At 39.6% G+C, this 22,520-nt stretch overlaps 1 protein-coding gene across 3 annotated transcripts in view; it reads left to right on the top strand.

Moving 5' to 3' along the window:
* sorcs3a (sortilin related VPS10 domain containing receptor 3a) overlaps window positions 1–22,520 on the top strand; it is a 189,612-nt gene that overhangs the window by 87,433 nt on the left and 79,659 nt on the right. For all 3 annotated transcript variants that reach the window (XM_055023515.1, XM_055023514.1, XM_055023516.1), the window contains exons 3-4: window positions 8,753–8,852; window positions 17,023–17,181. In XM_055023515.1, the coding sequence (XP_054879490.1) occupies window positions 8,753–8,852; window positions 17,023–17,181 (259 nt within the window). The remainder of the gene's footprint in view (window positions 1–8,752; window positions 8,853–17,022; window positions 17,182–22,520) is intronic.

Genomic DNA, 22,520 nt, shown 5'->3' with positions numbered 1-22,520 from the left:
ACAAAAAACAATTACATTTCACATATAAAAAAAAAAAATATTAAAAAATTGTAATTCTTTAAAAAATCCAAATGTATTTTTGATGAGTAACATAGAAAAAAATATATTTTTGGGGCCTGAATTTCTTTTATGGGGCCAAAATATATTTGGGGGCCAGAATAAAGTAACACCGTAATTTGTTGTTCTTGCACTGTGTTGGTTTTGTTCTTTGAACAAGGTGATGTTCATGCGTGACTCATTTTGTGTACCAGTAAAACAAGCATATACCTGTCTTGAATTTGGAAAAAAAAATCATATGTTATTTATCACTAAAGAAGGGTTCAGTGAATGCGCATATGAAGCTGGTGGATTTGGTACCTCAACAAAGATTAAGAACCACTGTTCTAAATCTAATAGATGCCTGAAAGAAGTTTGAAGAATGGATATGAAATAATTTATCACTTTGTGTATCACTTTTTTCTTTGGGTGAGATGTATTTTGCAAACTTCATATTCTGAATGTTTTTGTTTTACCATTTCTGCTTCTAAAATCACTTAAAGCACTTAAAAAAACACCCAGTCGTTTTTTGGCAATAAGTTGTTTTTTTTTTGTTTGTGTCTGACAATGAACCGTTTCAAATAACCTCTGGAACGTAACATCACTAATCATCAGGTATTGCCTCTCACCTGGCAACGCTAGCCAACCGTTACCCGGAAACCCCAGCGTAGCCCAACCTGTCACCTAGCAACCCAAACAGAGCTCCAGCATGTTTGATCAGCTGGTTTTACTGCTGCATGCCTTGTACAATGGCTGCGTTCTTGTTGGTTGTGCGGGTGGCTCTACTTCTGCTTTTTAATGTACAGTTATATAAACGTGTATCTGTTTGCAGTCATTTTCACAGAGTGTAAAGGTTGAGTTGGGGGCGTGGCTAGTAGCACCTTTTTGGATTTAAAGTGTCAGAGGCCCTAAAACAGCTCACTCTGAAAGGAACTCAAAACAGACAAAACAGACAAAACTGAATCATTCTTAAAATCATTATTTAAGAATGAGTTTGTGCAAAAAATTAAATGAACATGTTTTGTTTAGCCGATAGACCTTTCCTAACCTAACAGGTCACCTTTAACACCTTCCTCGAGGGGTTAGAGAAAACTCTACTCAGTATGAAGTGACTGAAATGGCTTTAAATGAGGCCAACATGGCAAAGACAGCTTCACAGTTTGCAACAGTGAAGTGTGACAACAGTGTTTGTGCCCAGTCTCAGTCTGGAGTGCCTGCTGCAGTGTTTTGGGTTAGAGCAACCCATAATCCAATGGTTGAATAGGCCTGGAAGTAACAGACTAATTGCCGCAGGCGATCCATCCAAGCATTTCTTTTCTGTGCCTGTTTCCTCTTGTTGAGCTGCGAGGCTGCAGCCCGTCTTGTCATGCTTTAGACTAAATGGCAGAGAAGCTCAGGACAGGTCGCCAGTCGCTGCAGGGCCAACTCCTGGACAAACACAGTTCAGTCAACACCTCAGGCATTTCTGACCCAGTAAGCATTGATCTTCACCTCGCGTAGCTGTCTAGCCTTGTTTGGTGACTTTAAAACTGCTGAGATTTGGGTGAAAAAGTGAAAAGATTTCAAACTATGAAACTTAATTTTCCCTTTTCTCTGTTTCAATGTAGAAATAAACAAACCACACAGTTTTTATAAACTCAGAAACCTTTTATCAAAATACAAGTACATCTCATTTTTTAGAATAAAACTGTTTTGAGAAGAACTTGTAATCAGGTATTTATATTGTCTATTAATCTTATTTTTTATGATGAAAATGTGTTTAATTTATTATAATTTTCTAACCTCAAGTGTCTTTTTGTTCGACTGGAAGCAGAAAATCATAAGAAAAAAAAACTTCAGTCAGAGTGTAATTAATCTACAATGTGTTGAGTTACTGAAATAAACATTTCTACATTATTCTAATTTATTAAGATGTGCTGATACGGCCTGCTGGTTATTTATGCAACATTCACTTAAGGCTTTCAAACAAATTATTTACTCAAAGTAACATTTATTATAAGATTAATAAAGCAGGATTCTGCTGCAGTGCAGTTTATTGCAACAAAGATTTGATCCTTTAGTCAAACAGTACAGCAATAGAAAATAGTTGAAGCAAAAGTGAAAACACAACCAGACTGCTGGTTATGAATATGATGACATGAAACCCAGACTGAAAAATAAATAGAGGTAAACAACCGTATTTAAGCTGTGTAATGTCTGTTTCATCTACAGGGATCAAAACAGCTAAAAATGATTATAATTAACTATTTTAATAGTTTAAATACCAAATATACGTAACATCCTTTAATATGTACAGCAGAGACAGTCTTAGCACCAGCACAGAGGCTAACATCCTGGGTCTTCCTTATTTCTACTGTTGGGGGGTGCAGCCAATCAGCAGCAAGGGAAATAAACGGTGCTCCTGGATTGGCTGCTTTGCATCCGGTAGCGTGTTTAGTAACATAAAATAGCTCATGTTATTAAAACCACTGACAGGTGAAGTACATAAAGGTGAACATCTTTTCACACCTGTCCATGTAACTAATCAGTCAATTGTGAAGGTCTGAAACTCCCGACCATAACTGAATGGAAACGGAGTCAAACAAGCATAGATATTGGAAAGGTTGATCTCTGTTCTGGAAATGAATACGAATCTCTTTGGCCAAAGGTGGAGATGTGTTGAAATGTATCATGTAGCTTGATAAAAGCGTAAATTGGTGGTCAAAGCCCAGCTATCAGATGGCTGAGAGTAATCCATCATGGAGAGGATGAATCCAGAGATGTGAACATGATCAGACACAGGAAGACAAACAACATCAAGGGAAGAACGCTGGAAAACCAGCGGTACTTACACTGGCTTTTGATAATCTGGCGCGGAGGCAGAGACTGAGAGGAGCTTAAAGAGCAGAGAGCCGCGGCGAAGGCGGCGGGTAAATCAGGCAAGGTGAGCTGAATGAAAACGAGCTGCAGAATGAGAGCATGAACATGACATGAAAACATGAGTCATTACATGTTTGATGACAAGAACTTTAACATATGAAACGATTTTCTCAAAACAGCGATCTCAATATGATTACAACATTTATTGATTTATGTGTCCCTTTTACCAAACAGTCAACTACACAACCTAAAGACACAATATAAAACAAACAGAAGAAATAAATAACTATAAATCTAAAATAAAATGTCACAAGGTAACTAAGTCTATTAATTAAAATCGTATTAAAATCGTAACTGAATCTTGGCGCCCAGGTCAGTGACTGAACATGGATCTAGAGGATCAATAGTTTTGATTGTCGTAACTAAGAGATCTGTTCTGTACTGGATCCAGTTTTCATATTTGAAAAGAACCTCAGGGATGTACTTCAAAGCCCATTTGTGTACTTCATTTCCTTATAGGTATGGGTTGAAGCATTAGGAGAGCTGAAAATTGGTAAAATTTTAAAATCAGTTGTAAAATGGATAAGCTGCTACCTGCAGTGATCAATTGTCGAGATGATAAAAGCGCGTATAGCCATTTCAAGGCCAGTAAGGTCTAAATATTGCTTAATTTTAGCTAACTTGTGGGAATTTAATCTCCGATAGACCTTTGCTGGCACAACACAACCAGATTCATTCCTTCTAGAGTTGCTTCACTCAACACCACTGTCCAATCTGTAGTTTGGTAGATAGAACTAGTAGACAGTTGGAAGATCACTGTGAGCTGGTAAGTGTTGTTTTTCCCATCTTTTACTTGTAGTACGATCTCATCAATGCTCCTTTGGACCTCTCACTACCTAGACTAATTCATTTTAAACAATTAAACCTCATGGCATTTCACATTTATCTGGTTCCATCAAAAATGAAGCAGTCGGTTTATAGTTTTCAGGGTTTTTTTTCTGAATTCAGTTTTTTCTTATTTCAGACAACTTTAACCCTACTTTATAACAACTCCTTGAAAACAATGACTTGCTACAGCATTTACCTCACTGGTGCTGTGATGACAGCTCTGTCTGTTTCTGAAAGATCCCCGAACTGAATCCAGGAGTGGGTTTGCCTGGAAGGCAGCCTTGCCTTTGTCGTGTCCTCAGAGTTTTTCCCCAGAACAAAAACAATGAGATGATTTAGAAACATCTGCAGCTCACTGTGCAGCTCCATCTCTGACCTCGTTCCACCACATGGCTCTTCGGTTCACCGGATCAGATCAGGGTTATTTTTTAGGTGCATCTGTGAGTTCCTGCACTCTGGGCTCGGTTCTACTGCAGGTTTGTTAGGTAAGAACTCATTTCCTTTCTTTCTGTTTGACTCTTTTTCTGAGGACAAACCACTGAGTTGTTTCTGCTTGGCCTTGACTCTGACAACCACCTGACGATGCTTTCATCTTTACACCTTTGATGAATGTTGATGAGGTCTTTTGTATGCTCTCTCTTCAATGACGAGCCTGGATATTCAGCCTCTGTTCTCCCTTAAACAGGAATGCTGTACACTCTGTTTAGCCTTCGTCTGCTTCGGGGTGATGTGCTTTGTTTGTACAATTTTTGAGAAAGTGAAATGATTTAGTTGGAGTTTTAGTCTTTGAAGTAGATGGCTTTTTTCCCTCTGTCTCCCCAGAGCATGGTCAACCGTGTTGTACAACAGCTCTGAATTGTTCTGCTTTATTGGCAGCCATCTGGCAAAACCTCACAAACATTCCCTAATGCAATTTCTGTCTGCCTTTTATTCCAATCATTTGATGTTCACACACTGCAGTGCACCACATCGCATCTCTGTTTGTTTTTTTAAATTGGTACAAATGCCAACAAATGAAAACCTCTCCTTTGTTGAAAGCTGGGAGACGGCGTTTCTGACCTGAAAAGAGGTTGAGAGAAGCATCCTTTACGTCTTTTCTAATCGATTATTGTCCCACTTGGGTATAAGTGTTGGCTTGATGCTTAGACTCAGTATGAACTCTGCATTAAAACGAGGCGCATGTTACATACTGACTTGGATTTGCCTTAATCACTTTTACTGATTGTCACCAAATTATTTTGAGCTCCTATCTTTTACAACGACCCCAAAACAGAAACTGCTTGTGTCAACAGAAATGAAAGCGGGTCCGTCTTTGCTCAGAGTACTTTGGTGTTAAACAGAAAATGCTTTAAAAGAAAAACTCGCATTCATGCTGTCGTATTATTAAGATGAATCTCTGAGACTTTGATTTCCTTCTATATGAAGAGTGAAAGGAGCACAAAGTGAAAAGCATGGCTCAGACTCCACAGAAACCTGTGCTGATGACAACCCCCCACTGACAAACGCAGCGTGCATAAATGTGGCAATCGTGTGCTAATTATCTGAGGAAGCATCTTCCTGTCCTCTCAGGGACATAGAGACATAAACAGAATTGTTTCCTACACAGTACTCCAAAGGTCTTTATCTGGAAAACCTTTCTGCTAACCACATCACATAAAATATCAGAACTCTTACAAATTGTCATTATTCAGAGTTCAGTTTTCAACTTATAATTTATCAATGGTAAATAAATTGACCAATACTTAATAACAATATTGCTATCCATTAATAACAGGCAAAAAGCTGCTCCATGAAAAGGCTTAAATAAGAAAATGGAGCCTAACTATTGCCTTTAGCAATTCTGCTCAGTTCTCATCTCCCTTGAAATCTCTGTCTGGTATTTCTCCTACTGAACTCGATTTCTCTAGTTGAATTTCAACTAGTCAGCAAACAGAAGAAGTTGTGAATGATGATGTGCTAATGGGAAAGGCGAAACATAATGTCAATTCCTCCAATCCATTCATATTTTATATTTTTCTTCTTACATAAATTATTGCTAAATGAACATTTATGTCATTTCATTGCCAATTGAAAGAACTACTTCTTCTCACTGCTGCTGTCAAACTGACCTTTATTTACCAGGCCTAAAAATAGAAAAGTACACAAGACCTAGTCGCACCGATATTTATTAATCTACAATGTGTCCTCCACTGTGGCGGAAAGGAAGTTTGCTGATATAATAAATGAGACTTTATTGTCTTGTTCCAAGAAGTGGGACCAGGCATCTTAGAAGGTATGGAAATCTTTTTGCACACAGTTTCGGTGAACATAAGCAGCCATTACTGTTTTTACTTGAACTTTTGAAGCTGCACCATCTAAGAGTTGAATGTGTGCAGTTTGTCCAACCATGTACCATGTACGAAGTGGATTTTGTCTTTCCAATGTAATGCTTCAGTCGTGTCACTGAAGGAAAATGACACCATTTTTTACACTATCACATACTTATAAACAATAACTATGTATACTTAAGAAAGACTAGTGTTTAGAAATTACCAAAGCAAACACTAAATTATGTTAGGAATCTCCAAAGAGAAACCAAATAAATATTTCCATTATTTCTATTTTTATCTTATAAGCCTGTTTTTCCAGGCAGTAGTGCTATTAAGTCTTCTTTAGAGAAAGAGGAGAACAAAATATGGATAATCCTCTGTTCATTTGACGAATGCTTGAGAGCGGAGCTCAGGTCAAATTGAAGCCGTCAGTCCCTGAAGACTTGACGTGATTAGAGGGACAAGGTCAGGCTGAATTTGGCTGGAAAAACACTGAGCCTGAATCAAAGACTTTCAGTTAATCTTAATTTAATTGTGCAGCGTTTAATTGTGTTTGTCAAACTGAGGCTGCTGGGTGACATCGATCGAGAAGTCATGCAAAACTGCATACACAATTTAGATAAAACAAACGGGGTGTTTTCCAATGAACAGCAAAATAATAATCACCACATCAGATGTTTTTTAAGATTCAGATACACACACATCATTTTCCTTCTTTAGCAAATTGTTTTCTCTGTGGTTTTGCTAAAACCTTATTCTACATGGATTGCAGGAAGCCATTAGCAGGAGTGTGCACCACCTGCTCATCTGAATGCTGGGAATAAACAGATCAGCGGCCGAAAGAATGAAACATTTCCATGGCATCACATCAGTGAGGCATCAAAAGGTTTTAATGGCCTCCTCCTTCACCAACAACACTAAAAGAAAAATTTAATCTTTGTTCTGGTTTGAACTAAACATTGCCATACGTATCAGCTTAAATCAAAAGAAATGTTGCAAAATAAAGTGAAAAGGATTTTTGTTTGACAAAATTTGCCTTTGACTTAAAGAAAAGTAAATATTATGTTCACCTTCAGATCTTCACTTAAATTTTTTTGTTTGTAATTTTTTGAAAAGTCCAATAGCTTCAAATGTTCTGGAGTAAATGAACCAGACGGGTCGTAGCAAACAGATGTTCTGACAGTTAAATAATTTCACGGACAACGTTGAAGGGCAGAAAGACTTTCCCATGCCGTCCGTCGCCTCGCTGCCATGGTACAATAATTCCACTAAATGAAACTTGGAAATATATATATTATTAATTTAGTGCTATGCTGCACAGCAAAGGGAAACCCGTTGAAGTGCAACTCAAACCACCTTTTTCTCGCGCTCTGCATCGGCCAAGCTACACAGAGCCTCGTTGCGTGTAGCTTCACTTATTTACTGTATCGCAAGGTTTTTTTTTGCTAGCCTCAGAAATAAAAGACGGAGGTTCTGGAATAATTTTGATCATGTTGATATATTAGTGTGTGCTTTGATAAATATGATGCTGTCCATTGAAAACCAAGGATGTCTTTTATTCAATCAATTACATTTTCTGTTGGTTCACTTATGTAGAAGTGCACAGGAACAGACGACTGTCTGCTGTAGTTTGCGTAGGCGTTACCTTTGGCACAGATTTGAGTCTCAGGTGAAGAATTTCTCAGAGAAAGTAAAACTGATTGGTTTGATTCAGCACCTGGAAAGCTGTCTCGTTTATTTTCAACAAAACCTTCTACAAGAACCTTATCAGTGAAAGGTTTCATTCAGAGGAGCAGACGTAAAATGTGTAGTTTACAGCTCACACTCCAGCCTAACATTGTTTCTCCCCATCCCACTTTAATGTAATGTGGAAATGATGCTGCCGCTCTCTGGCTCATTATGGTGCTTTGTAATCACTGCATATACCGTTCCCTTTGAAGGAGTGACTCCTCCTTACGGCCTCTTTGAAAGCTCGTTTCCCTCTGAAACAGCAGGTTTTGACAAAAACAGGAATCATCTTAGCTCTCCGCATAACAATATGAGTCAGACTGCAAATCCAAACGGGAGTTTTGCCACAGCAGTGGGCGGGAGCTTCTGTCCCCACAGAGAAGATTCTCCGGGCACGACACCCACCGAGGCAGAAAAGCCTGTGAGCAGGCCTGCAGATGCTGAAATGTGATACTTGAAGGCAGATTTGGTAGTTGCAGATGATGGATTCATGTGGAGTTTCCAGGGACTGGCCTGGCTAACAGGCTCATTCCCACTGTTAAATTATTAAAACACCAGGGTTCTGGAACATCCACATGTTTTTGCACTCGTCATATTTTATTTCATAGTAGTCATCAGGAGAGAATTAATTATTTACAGTGTCAGGTCCCCAGAGCTGTTTGAATGGTTCATTTTAGTGGGAGCTGTGGGTGATTGGTTAACCCTCTCTTATTTCACTGCCACAGATTTACTCCCCAGGAGAAACTGCGTGTACACAACCAAACTAACATTCATCCTGTTGGTTCTCTTCCTCTGGGTGTGATATTCTGTTCTTTTTCATCAATATAACAGCATTACAGAAAGTAGCATCAGTTTGTTTAGACCCAAAGCTTCCTGGATTATTTTCACTTGGTTTTTTGCTTCTCATTGTTTTTTCTCTTTGTTCTGTTCAGATCCACAGACTACGGATCAACATACGAGAGAATGAACGACAAAATCGGGTCCAAAGCCGTCCTCAGTTACCTTTACGTTTGCCCAACCAACAAAAGGAAGGTGGGAATTTTCTTCTATCTTCTTAACCTGTGAATAAGTAGTATGGTAAATAAAATGCCCATCCATTGTCTTCTGAAGGTCCTGGGTTCAAATGTCTGTATGGCTCTCTGACCATGTGTGGGTTCTCTCTGAGGCTAATTAACCCGACAGTCAAAAACATGACTTTTAGGTTAATTGGGTTCATTAAGTTGCTCTTAGTGTGAGTGTGTGAACGGTTGTTTGTCCCGTGTTCCTGTTTGTTGCTCTGTGGTGAACTGGAGATCTTTCAGAATATTCCCGACCTCTCGCTCTTTTGGTAATGATCTGTACATGGAAATACAGCAACTGAAAATAAAAAAAACAATGTGTAGCATATCTGTAAAGCTAGCAGTATACTACATTATAAATGATTGTAAATGGTATGTGAGCTAGTTCTCTCAGAAGATAAGTTTGACTCATGAAGGAGCAGACAGACTAGAAGTTTGCAGGTGCGAGCGCCTTGTATTTATAGTGAGAAAAATTACACATATTTACATCAGTGGTAACATCTGAATGGCCATAGCAAATGTGCAAGAGAAAAAACACTTGTATGAGTAACTAGAATGTAAAATGTACTTGAAGAATAACTCAGCAGTACCTACTGTATGTCATTGTTTCACAGTTCTGGTCTTCAGGACGACTGTCCTGCATATTTTAGTTGTGTCTGTTCCAGAACAACTGATCCAATGGCTACATGACATCCTCTGCATGCCATCAAGTGCTGCAGAAGCCTGTTAATCATCCAACCAGTGTGTGGCAGAAGGAGAACACCTGAAACATGCAGTGCAGCCTGAGGAGCAGAATTGATCAAATTGCTGACTTATATGACACTGTTAGTAGAGAGTAACAGCATAAAGCTCAGAACACGAACTGGTCACCTGCATGACGACCATTTAAGATCCAGCAAGAACTTACTGGGGAAGAACCCGGTAAGTTTACCAGTATTCAGTGACCTGTTGGTGGGGCTGGATGAAATCTCAAGTATAGTGGACTCCCAGTGTTCTGGAGGTGAGGAACCACTGCTGGCCATGACTGGCAGTGCTCACTTCAGACCCTCTCAAAAAAACATCTATAAATGCATATTTCAATAGTTCAAACATTAAATACACATTATTAATGTGCAGAGTTTAAACTGTCCTGATGTTTACACAAAAACTGATATCTACAGTGTCTTTTACCGTTTCTTTTGGAAGTGCAGCCAGTCAGACCAAGGGAAATAAATGATGCTATTGGATTTGTTGCTTTGGAAACAGCAGCTAGTAGCATGTCCAGCCGCATTTTGTTGAGGTATTTTCTCAACATGCATTTTACTTCACAGAGTTGCGATTGGGTCAATAAAAGAATCTGCAATAGATGATTTTTCCAAAATTGTTTCGGCGTTACCCCCCAAATTGAGCTGACTAACAAAGCACAGCAACAGGTTGGGGAAGGAAGCTGCACACAGGAGTAAAAACTCTGCCAGCGCTGCGGCCATTTCCAACTGAAGCAAAGGTGACTGCAGGTCCAACTGGTGTCGAAATGACAATCCATACATCACTGGTTCTCAGTTACTTTCTGCCGCAACGCAATATGAGCTTCTGCATAAAATACATAAACAGACACTACGGAAAATAGTCTTTAGTTAATAGTTTATCTGCAGCCAGCTCTATTTGTTCTTTCTGTTAAAAAAGAAACTGTCAGAAAACAAAATTAGTTGGCAAACTCTGCTGAAGAGAAAAGTGAGTTATTTCCTTTATTTTTGAATCAACCTGCTGAAACTGAATTTTAACAATTCCAGCCTGGAAATAAATAAGACAAGAAGAATCACAAGTTCTCCCAGCTGCCAACCATCTGCCGATGCCTTTAATTTGCCTCCGAGTTCTGTCAATCACTTTTCATTTCTTCTGACACTCTCTGAATTTTGTTCATCGATCTGCACATGGTTTGCATTCCACTTTTCACCATCTGCCTCGGTTTTCTGCTCGTCTAATGACAAACACAAAAAAAATACTTCTGAATCCGCATGGTTAAAAATGGAAGACTTCTGCAGACAGCTTCTCTCTTAGCAGAAGGTTTTCCACTCTGATGCACCCAAAATTGTTGCTGTGAATTACAACTTCCTGCACTTTCTTTGTGCTGTGCTTCTCCGGCTTCAGTAAACGGCATTTAATCAGATTCAGTCAAAACTGCTTTATTTATTCCAAAGGGAAATTAAATGTTGTGACTCACATCAGTCAAGTATTCTCAGAAAGTCTTCCTGGATGGTGAGCCTGTGGCTTTAAAAGATCTCCAGTAGCAGCCAGTCTTGCAACTAACCTGAAGACGCCTCTGACTGAAGACCATTTCTGTAAAACAGTCAGATGACTGTTATGACAGGCTGACAGCTCAATATCTGGCTAGCAGAGGTGTCCCTGATAACACCACTAGTTGTTGACAAGCTCTGCTAATCCACTTCCTTTGCTTTTGTCATTCCTTTTAAGATCTCTTTCTGGTTGTAAGGGTGGACGGCTGGGCAGAGAGATGTTGGAGTTGGGGATATGGTCATTCCCTGTTATGGTGGTTTGAACTCCGTCCTTCTTTGTGCTGCTGATCTTCATCCATAAAGCTTCCTTTTCAACTCTTCTGAAGTATTTTTTGAGCTTCCAGTAGTGAGAACAGGACTTGTCAGTCCTTCTGCCTGGTAACCAGCTACTGGATGCATGAAGTGGGAAAATTCACACGATAACATTTTCTTCAAAAATGAACCACTTGGCTCATCTCTCAAAACTCCCAACTGTCTCTTTAAATGAGAGCACTTAGCACTCCTCTGCAGGTAAGAAATCAATTTCTCATGAGTGCAATATAATTTAATCCACAAAGAAAATAACAGTTTTAAAAACTATAAACACAACCCTGAAAAAATGGGATGCTTTGTAAAAGAGGAAAGGCAATGTGTTCTGCATTTATCTGACTTTGACTGTAATAATAAATTAATTTGCTTATTGCACCAATATATTTTAAGTGCATTTATTCAGCGAAAAACGAAAATCCAACATATATTAAAATCTGCAGTTATCGATGTCCGTAACACAATTTATCAAATTGATAGTTTGATCTCATCACTCCTGGTTCCAAACAAACCAAACAGACAATGTTCTGCTGCTGTTGTTGTTTGTGCTTTCTTTTCATTAGCTTCCTCTGTCATTTTGTGACTGTTGACTCCTGTTGTTGATTGGCTCTAAACTCGAGCCATAGACACATTATTACTGATCACAGCTGCATCATTAGTAGCATAAACAACCACACACACAAAATGGATTTCAGTGCAAAAGTAGGAATCTGGCATGGATAGACGCTGTGTGAATGTAGTCGAAGAACAATGATTCCATGATTCAGAAAATAAATGGAGATTTCAGATTTTTATGTGGAAAACATTTTGAGAGCTGTCAGTTTCCTTGCGTGGGAATCCAGGTAATACACACTGGTTTGTGGTTGTTAGGAGACAAAATATGTAAAAGAAACTCATCACCTGGTAGAGGCCGGCCTTCCTGCTCAGGTACGGGTTGGATGAAGCTAAAGCTCCGCAGTGCCAGCAGACTAATAGAGAATAAATCGACTCGGCGGCGCGTTAGAAGTGGTTTGGGTCTTTGGGTTCATCAGCATCACTCCTCCAAGGCCGATCCAAGGTGTTGACCCTGAACGCGTTTGCATGTCGTTGGAGTTAATGGGATCCTGCGAAGAGCAGAGCCTCGTCGTGGCGAGGGACAGATCATAGCCGGCACTGATTACTCCTCATGACTCACTCACTCCTGCATTTTCATGCAGAGAAAATGTAATTCCACATGAAGGCCGTGGCAGGAGCGCGCTCCCCCAGGTTCTCTCTGCGGGAGATGTGACGCGCAGCCCTTCAGTCGGCTTGTATGGCATGAGATAAAGTTTATCCACGACTCAAAAGGGAAAATTAACAAATGAAATCCCATCATTTCCACCATAGTTTCCAGGAGAACTATTTTTACTTCCTGTCTGCTGCTGTTAGTGAGTCATGGCAGCCAGGAACTTGTAGTAATGCTGATGATGGTTGTCCTCTGGCTCTTCTCATTGCCTCTCTGTGCTTTATCTCAGGCCTAATTATTTCGATTTACCATCCTGGAGATGGATGAAAGTTGCCCTGTTGCTGGCTGCAGTCCTTTGTTGGCTCCTTGTTTGAGGGGCCTTATTTAGCATCAGCCTGTGTTCTATAAAAAGAGTCATCTGGAGCTAATCACTCACTGAAACCTATAATCGTCCGCTGCTCCCACCCCAGCTGTATATGCACATATATCGAAATACTTTGCCTCACTACATTGCCGCTGTGACATTCCCCAGAGACGCGGTAAAGATTTGAGCGATAGTGACGACATTTCGCAGAAGGCCTCAGCAGTGAACTCTTCAGCTGCATCGTGTCGTCTTTTCTTGAGCTTCATGCTTTCTCTGCAGTTAATTGAACGTCTGCTCGACGGGCTTTAAAAAAAATTAAAGACATGCACAGTTAAGATGCCACAGAGGAAGAAAGGCAGTGAAAACATGATAGCTAAATGTGGGTGATTAAGGCCTGATCCGTGCCTAATGAGCATACTGTGAAGACAACTGTGTTTCCAAAGCTCCTGTGGAAGACAGCCTAAGCTCGATTGATCCGCCGTGATTCATTTGCTGCAGGGTGTCTCTTTCCCTCCGTCTCTGATCCATACCTCCACTTAACTTGCCATCTGACAACTATCCACTTCTATCTCGCCGCTGCAGCTTATGCACAGCTCGACACCAGGCTGATAAAACACAAAGGTTATCCCCTGCAACCTTTATCGATTCCGTATTGTTACCCTCCTCACTCGCCCCGCTCCCTCGTTAAGGCTGAGTGGAGGCTGTGAGGGAAATCTTAATCAGACTTTGATGATGCCATTGGTCACTGCGAGTTTGGAGATGAATAATTATTGTTTACTTAAGCAGGAAAGGGAAAGTAGACTACCTTTCCATAATATTCAATAATATTCAAGTTTTTATTCATTTTCTTCTCAAGTGTTAAAAACTAAACCTGAAATTGTGGAAGTCATTCAGCAGCATGATGATAAATTCTGTCCTTAACATGTCACCCAACCTGATTGACCCCCATGTCCACTAGATCAGTTGCATCCATATTTTTCACATTAAGGTCAATATTAGAACTATAAATCTGAAATCTGATGTTTACATTTATGCTAATACTCCTAAAGACAAGCCCTGTGTGACCAGTTGTCATGAAAGCATCACCTGTTGAAGTTTAAAATCCTACTAGGAATTTTAGCTGCCAGTAGGAGTTGAAATTCCCTGACGTTGCTAGACAATGTCAGGTTTTAGCAACCCTGCCTTTGGTATGACTTGTAGTTGTTGGCTACAAACTCAGTGGTGGGAGGATCTGTCTACATTACGCTTTTAGCTATTTTGGAAGAGTGGCAGTTTGCTTATCGCCAGGAAGTTGGAGCAGAAGACCCTTAACGAACCTACTGCTGTCTGATATTATGTAAGATTTCTGGACTCTTGATTTTTCCAACTACAGCTGCATTAAATCCCAGACGTCAATCGAATTGGGAACCAGTGATAATTGCTCAGACAAACTAAAAGTTAACTTCTTGGTCTACTTGCAAAGCATTATGTGGATTTAATCAATTTTTTCACGTCACCTTGAATCCACTTTGCCCATGTTAAGGCATGGTGGTGGCAGCATCATGCTCAGAGAAACTTAAAGCCAAAAGAAAGACCAGTATTTCTGTAAAATACTGGTCTGTGGGAGCTGAATCCAAATGTATGTCACACATCTTAGACTCTGACATTTTGAAATGGAGTCATTTTCTTTTCTGTCACATTAAAACCTGGAAAAAACATTCAAGTTTGTGTTTGCAGTTTTGAAAATAGGCTCATAGTCACAGAGGCGACAGACAATTTTTAACAAACATGTGTGAATTTGGAAAATAATGTTTTCACACTTGTTGCTAAATGAGTAATGCAAATGTAAGAATATTGTCCAGCAGCTGCTCCGTGTGATGAAACAGAAAACCATTTTGAGCTCAAAGACTGAAGCAAAAGCTGGACATGAAAGCTCTGCAGATGGAGGTTAAAAAGGAAACTCCCAGTTCAAAGCTTCAGCACAGAGCAGCAGTTCATTTTAATACAATCTTTTTAGATTATGTGCACACATTTAAATGCCTTTTTTTCTTTTTACCATTAACTTCTGATGGTTGATTCTCAAAGTGGGCCTCTTTCAGCCACATTATCGAATATGATTACAGCTTAAAAGCTGGAAATTACATCTGATAAGCTCCAGAGAGGCTCACAGATATCAGGAGCATTGGCGCAGCGCTGTGACAGGTAATGAATGGAAAGATCGGCGAGCCCACGCCAATGAGAAAGCCAGATTGAGAAAGTGCTGCCTGTTTATTGGTGCTTAATGAAAAACAATTTATCTAAATCACCACCAGGGAGAGTTCCTGCTTACAGCTCTGGAAGGAGAGCTGGCTTTTCTGTCAGTGACAAATGTGCTGCTGTTCTTCCAATTCCAATGGAATTGACGAGAGAAAACACAGCTATTTGGACCCCGGCGCTGCCCGCTGTGCCACTGCGCGCTCATGCAACATGCATGGTTGGTGGAGGTTTGAGGAGCAAAGCAGCTCCATCCTAAAGGACAGGCGATGGCTACTGGGCCAACACATGTGGACAATAACTGTTAATTTGCAGAAACCCACTGAGGATTCTGGGTCCATGTTAGTGGATTAAACCTATTTGAGGCCATAACTGGGAAACAAACAACTGCAGACATCAAACCACAAAGGAACAGACAAGTGTGAACAGCTACTGGTAAATGGGAGAATCAATGAGTCTGAACTCATCCAGAGCAAAAACAAGTTGGAGTTTTATTTTAAAAGTCAAAAAGTGAAAAAGATGCCCTTTCTTCTAATGCTAATGTCAGCATCCAGAGTCCACATTTCCAAAGGACCTGCATGAACGATCAGGGCTTCCTGGGACGGGATGAAAGCTAAGGAGTAGAATAACATTTGGCTCCAATCTGATGGTTGAAAAACCTGAATAAAAGACTAAAAACATTAAGTATCTTTGTTATTAAGCTCATATGATCATTCATTTAAGAATTTAGCATCAAAAGAATGTATGATAGAAAATGTTGATTTTTGTTTTGTCAAAGTTTTTTATTAAAATTCAATTTATGGTGTTTAATTAGAGACTCTGCAATTAACTCAGGTAAAAAATGGAATTATCCCACCATTAAAAAAAGATTTGTTTTTCCTCCCTCTTCATAATCCTGCTCTGCTTTGTGTCAGTCAACCACCAAACATCCCGGTACAACCTCATAAAATTCGTCAGCGTGTAGAAACAGAAACGTTTCTTTTTTCATGTGAAATAATGTAAATCCCCTTTCTGCCTTTTAGCTTACACTGTAAAATAAAGAAAGCAAACTAATAGGGCCCCTTATTTCAGGTAATGCATCAGCTTCACTTCAGCGCGGCTGAATAAAATACACTGATTACGGCTACTTTGAGGAGCTTCCTGTAATTCAAGGCAAAATTCCAGTGAGCATTTAATCTGCTTCCAGAAAGACTCTAAATGTCATTAGCTGAAAGATATATGCGGTAAAAGTTCCTCTCCTTATTGAATTCTGTTGGAACCGTGACGGCTCCCGCAGAAACAGTTCAAGCATGAAATTACAGCTTCCAACCCCCCGCTGAGCTGCTGAAGCTGGAATTAGGAAATGCTAACAAATGACATTGTGTGGTGCAAACTGATAAAGACAGTAAGTTATTGTGTGTTTAGGTTCAGTCATGCCTGCTAAATCTCTCATTAGAAGCAGCGCCTCTTGGCTGCAGCTGGAGCAGAGGAAGGGTTTCTGAAGGAGGCTTCAACCTGCGTGTCGTTGTTTCCTTTTTAGTTCTTGTTTTAGACAGATATGATGATGAGTTTTGACCTCTGATAGCACAGAAGGCTCCACAGAGGAGCTTTTGCAAAGCTGTTTGCCAAACGTAAACCTGCAATGTGCCAAATTGGCAAAACATTTTAGGTCCGACACCGCTCCTGCTTCTAACGTCTTATTTCTGTCTCCTCTCATCTCCTCCTCTCTCCGTTCCAAACTCTCCCTTCCTCTGTGTTTTCCTCTCTTCATCCTCCCTGCTCTCAGATTATGGTCCTGACTGATCCGGAGTTTGAGAGCAGCGTGCTCATCAGCACTGATGAGGGAGCCAGTTTCCAGAAGTACCGCCTCTCCTTCTTCGTCCTGAGCCTTTTATTCCACCCCACAGAGGAGGACTGGGCCTTGGCCTACAGCCACGACCAGAAGGTTAGGCTCTTCACTTCAGATCTGCTCATTTAAAGAGCTCCAATTCACAATCAACATTATTATAGACTATTTTATAGAGTAGACGTTCAAGCCTAATTAAAGGAGATCAAACTCATTCCTGTTATATTCCAGCTCCGTTTCATAGCTAAACTGGAGCATTAAGTCGTGGATTTTATTGGTTTTATTTGTTTGTTCTTCAGTTACAGAAAAAATGTTGCATTTAGGAGGGAAAACCTTCATATTGCCTCTTAAAAACAATACTTTTTATGTAACAGCATAAAATTGGACAAAAAATAATACTAAAACCTTGTGAAACAATATTGTTTACTCATATAGTGAATTAAACCAAAATGTATATGAAAAACATTACAATCTATTGTAATGTTTTTTCTGTATTAGGTTGAGTTATTGGCTCTTTTATTTATGAATTTTATTTTTGATCATTTTAATCAATACTTAATTGTAACCACAAAAAAGCCTTTGATCTGTGCTTTGATGTTTTTTTTAGTTCCTGAAAGTTTCATGTATTTCATATGAGGGTCAGTTAGCTTTAGCATCTATTGTCATTAGAATAAATTCCTCTGATAATTCCTGAAAACTTTTACTGTTTCTCATCTTTTGTTGAATTAATTAACAAGTTAGGAAGTTAGGAAATATTTATTTTTTATTTTATTAAAGCAGACTGGTGTATTTTTGATGACCTTTTTGGAGTTTTCATTCAAATCATTTCATCAGCAGGATTTTCACAGCAACAGGTTGCTTTGCATCAATAAATGAAATGATTGGATTCAGTGGTGAAGTTTATTGGATCAACTCATAAGAATGCTGCAACAGTTCAGTCAGTGGATTCAGATCATCCAGACAGAAGACAATCTTCATCAGGTTATATTCCAGGAGTGTGTAGAAGTGTCCCTTCACCTGTTGCCATGATGGTGTCACCTTCACTGGCCTTTGTGTCTCTTTGTGGCACGCCGTCCTCACGCTGAGCTCCAGGATTGTGCCAGTAAATGTCGGCCATTAAGGTCAGTGACCCTGGTCTGGGAGCCGAGTGTCCGCTCCGCTGGAGGGAGATGATCAGGGAACAGTGGTGGTTCAGTCAGTCCCGTCAGCAGCTCACATCTGAAAAGATTGTCACTGCCTGAGGGACAGGGACAGGTTGGTTGTTACGGCTAAAACCTTTTAAAGTTTCACAAAAATGTGGAAGAATGTTAATTTATATCAAACTACAGCAGAACGCCATTAGATTTTGTCCAGAAGATGACAACCAGCATGTGCAATAAAACTAAAGATATGAGGACAAATTCACATACTTTAAATAATTTTGACCCAATTGTTTATAAATATTTCATTTTAAATGTAGGAATTAAAAAGAAACCAAATGTAGAATATTTTGGGTTGCAGGATCAATCTACACTACCTGACAACAAACTTCATTTTTTGTCACGTTTTTTATTCATTGACCAACTAAACCTAAAAAAAAAATGTTTCATGTATTTGTATTCAGCTCACAACTCAATAGTTTCTAGCAGCTTTTTACATTTACAAACTGAAACTTTTGGCTTTCCTTCCTATGCAGTTTTTCTTTTTTTTTGTTGGTCCACCAAAAAAACTCCAAAAATCCTGAAACCTGTCTTGGAGGATAAGTAAAAACATCAGGGAACCTTAGGAATCTGCTGCACTGTGATAATATTAACATGAACAAACAAGCTAGGAAATTCCTCTGAAGCTGAAGTAAAGGGAGAGTTGAGAGGGCAGCGCCTTCAGCCAGAGTTTTGGGCAAAACATGAAATCACTGAAAGTCCTTAGCAGTCAGCAGCATCTCCCAATTCTGAAGCAGTGTGTTCTAATGTTAATTAAAAACAGCCCTCAGCTGGTTACATTATGTATAAGAGCTGCAGCGTGCAGAAAATATGAGGTGCTGCCACCTTACCCATGAAATAGACTCACAAGATCAATGATGGTAACAGCTATTGATCTCAGTGATTAAATACGCGGCAGCCGTGCAGGCGGGAAGTACATCAAGCAGCCGAGGAGAAAGTTCAAGAAGGCTCCGCCGGCTGAGAGCTGGATGGAGCAACTCGACGTTAATGAGGTGGACAGTGATAACAGGTATTATGAGGCCAATGGTTTATGTGGCTTTAATTTGCATCCTCACAGGCAAAGTTGGCGCCCGAAGCAAAAGGCTCTTGCGTGATTATCACCTCCGCCGGACTCATTTTCACTCCCATCCTGAGTGTGTCATCCACACGCCGTGGTTTCCTCCTCGGGGCTGTTGTCGCAAATATGTTCTTCGTCTAGTTAGTTAATAGGGATTTGCACAGATATTATTGGTGGCTTAATTCGACCTGATTTCCCTCGCAGCCTCTGCGTTTCGTCTTGGCTGCCGAGCCGGCAGCAAGGAGCTACAACATGCTCATTTTCAGCTGATAGTTTTCAGACGAGGTCAGTGTGAATCTAATCAGCTGGAAGTCTGTGTTTAAGTCGACCGGCGCCCTCGGGAGCAAACTTAAAGAGACATCAGGATTCATGTGGAGACAAATGGGCTCAACTGAAGTGTTTGTTGTGTTTCTTGATTCTTTTTAAATGACTTCTCTTTTTAAATTATCATCTGGGTGAATCCACTCATCAAGTAAATGGAGATATTTTTAGATTTGAAAACTCAAAGTGACCTTTGGAGGCTCTCATCTGGGCTGTGAACAGTTTGTGAAGACAATTACTCACCGACGTAGTCTCACGTTGGCTTCTGTTGCTGTTCCTGCTGCCAGCAGACTGAAACAGGCAAACGCAGAGAGACGGTCACAGGAAGAAATTCTTTCATCTTTTAATCGTTTTTATTTTTTATGCCAGTTGTAACATTAAACTGCTGAACTATTTTAGCTTAAATAAGTCATTCTCATTATCAAAGAATTATCTGAATAATTAAATCTCAACACTTTTCATCTTAAAGCAGTCATTTTAGGAAATTGTTTCTTAATCTAATAAAAGAATTATGTCCATTAGCAACCAAGAATCAAAAGTCACCCTCAGAAATCTATACATCCCTGTTAATATGATGGGACTTTATCTTTTAAAAATGTTTTGATAAATTATTTTTCCTGAACTCTTGGTATTTATCCACTGAGTCATGTTCCTGATGTTTCTGTTGTTTGAGATGGTCACATTAATCATATCGGCTGTCCAATGATCAGAATGTCCAGTTGGTTAGGGTTAAGGTTGGGTTAGGGTTGGGTTAAGGTTGGGTTAAGGTTGGGTTAAGGTTGGATTGGGTTAAGGTAGGGTTGGGTTAAGGTAGGGTTGGGTTAAGGTAGGGTTGGGTTAGGGTTGGGTTAAGGTAGGGTTGGGTTAAGGTAGGGCTGGGTTAAGGTAGGGCTGGGTTAAGGTAGGGCTGGGTTAGGGTTAGGGTTAGTCAGCCGGTCTGTCGGCTGGTCGGTTGGTCATAACCATTTTGTTTGTATTTGGAAGTCCAACATATCCTAGCTCAGTGATTTGGGGTTACCTATCTTCAGATAAAGTTAGTCGATGTGTATTGAAGTACAAATAATATTGAAGCGCTGTCAGTTTTGACCCAAAAACAGTTCTGACTGATCTAAGTGGGCCAAAAAGGAAACAACCAGTTCTGTGGGCTGAAAGGTCAAATCTAAGGTGTTAAGTTGGGAAAGGTTCTGATTTCCTCAGATATTTAATGAACTCTCATGCCTTTAAGCTTTTTTTGTTGAAAGGCTTCATCGCTACGGGATTTAAAGGATACTTCAGAGGGTTGTTTCAACACACGGCTGAACAAACTTGAGACAAGCTGTGACTCTTTAATGGACTGCAACATGATTAACTCATCCAATTACATTCTGCACGAGTGCCGTCCTGTACACTGTAATCTAATGTTGTCTATAATCAGCTTCTATTTCCCTGTGAAATGTGGATCTCCAACCTTTGACAGAACAGATTCTTTTCTGCTCTGCTATTCGTCAGCAATAATTATCATCTCTGGTAGCTCTATTGTTTTTCTTTGGCTGTTATTAAGACTCAGAAAGATAAAGCTATTTACTGTTGCACCTCCATGAAGTGGCAGAGCTTGCAGAGACAGATGCTACATCTTGCAGCTTGTGTGATTTATTGTCCTTTTCTGGTAAATGCAGCCTCATAAAAACGCTGTAGATACATTAAACATAAAGCTTTCCGGATGTCGTTTGCTTTGAGGACTGCATCTTTTCATCAGCTACACCTGCAGCACACCTGCAGGGTCATTTTAGTCAGTGGAAGACAAGCTAGCAAGTTGATTCTGGGCAGAAATATGTTGTAAAGCTTTTAATTTATCATTTTGTGCAGCAAAAATAAAGAAAACATATTGTATCATCATTTTCCACTGTGTTGAGGGTAGTAGCTCATGATAGTTGCATTCATGTCCATTTAATGCAGAAGAGTGTTTGGAGTGTTTGGAGTGACCGGTGCATAACAAGAAGATAAACGCAGGGCCTTAACAGCTTTCTTTAAGAAGCTCAGTCTTTAATTCAACACCGTTACAAACCAGAGCTTAAAATTGTAAATTGTGTTGCAACTCTCGTTTCGTAAGTAAACTCTGTAAAATGGCTTCTGGTGATCCGTGACATTCTTCACGCCTTCCCCAGATCATTGCATGCTGCTGGATTTTATTCTTCAGGCTTGTTCTGCTGACTCTCAGCCCAGACATTTTATTATAAATGTTCATTTCTTTCTCACCATTACTATAAGAATCGAGTAGAAATATACATTATTGTTTTCTGCATGTTCTATTCTAGTATTCTCTCTTTCGCTTTGTTACAAAGCTTTAACTTGACATGTTGCCCATCTGCAGCAACTTTATCTGTTGTATGTTGTTTCTTGGTCATTTAGCTCAGACACTATTAATTGTTGGAGATTAATATGCGGAGAAAACATGTGACCAGAGGTTTCTTATTTCATGTAATCTCCTGTTATCAGATGTTTTGTTCTGACAGAGAACACAAAAATATAAAATTCTCCTGAGTACAAAAGAAACCATTTGAGATGGTGAATCTGATGGGATGCTATGGTTTATATTTGGAGTGCAAATCCAATTTCAAGGATGTGACTCAAGTTTCTTGTTGTGTAAAAGTAGTGAAGTTTAAAACTCACTTTCAGCTTGAAACAACTACAGAAAGTTATTTTGTGATTTATTTAAATCTTTCCTTCAATATTTAGTTTAAGGGTCAAAGACCTTCTGTTGGTCCTTTAAAGCAACAGGGAAACAAGATGATGAGCTGTTTCAGTGAAGATTTCCATTTCTCACATCTTGAGACTCCAAAGCCAAATTTAGACCTGAATAATGGTGACATTATTGCTGCTGC

The sequence above is a fragment of the Poeciliopsis prolifica genome, unplaced genomic scaffold (genome assembly GCF_027474105.1).
Source record: "Poeciliopsis prolifica strain line A6 unplaced genomic scaffold, Auburn_PproV2 SCAFFOLD102, whole genome shotgun sequence".
NCBI classification, from domain to species: domain Eukaryota; kingdom Metazoa; phylum Chordata; class Actinopteri; order Cyprinodontiformes; family Poeciliidae; genus Poeciliopsis; species Poeciliopsis prolifica.
Note: the sequence above shows the minus strand (reverse complement) of the source record. Positions and strands in the feature narration are given on the sequence as shown.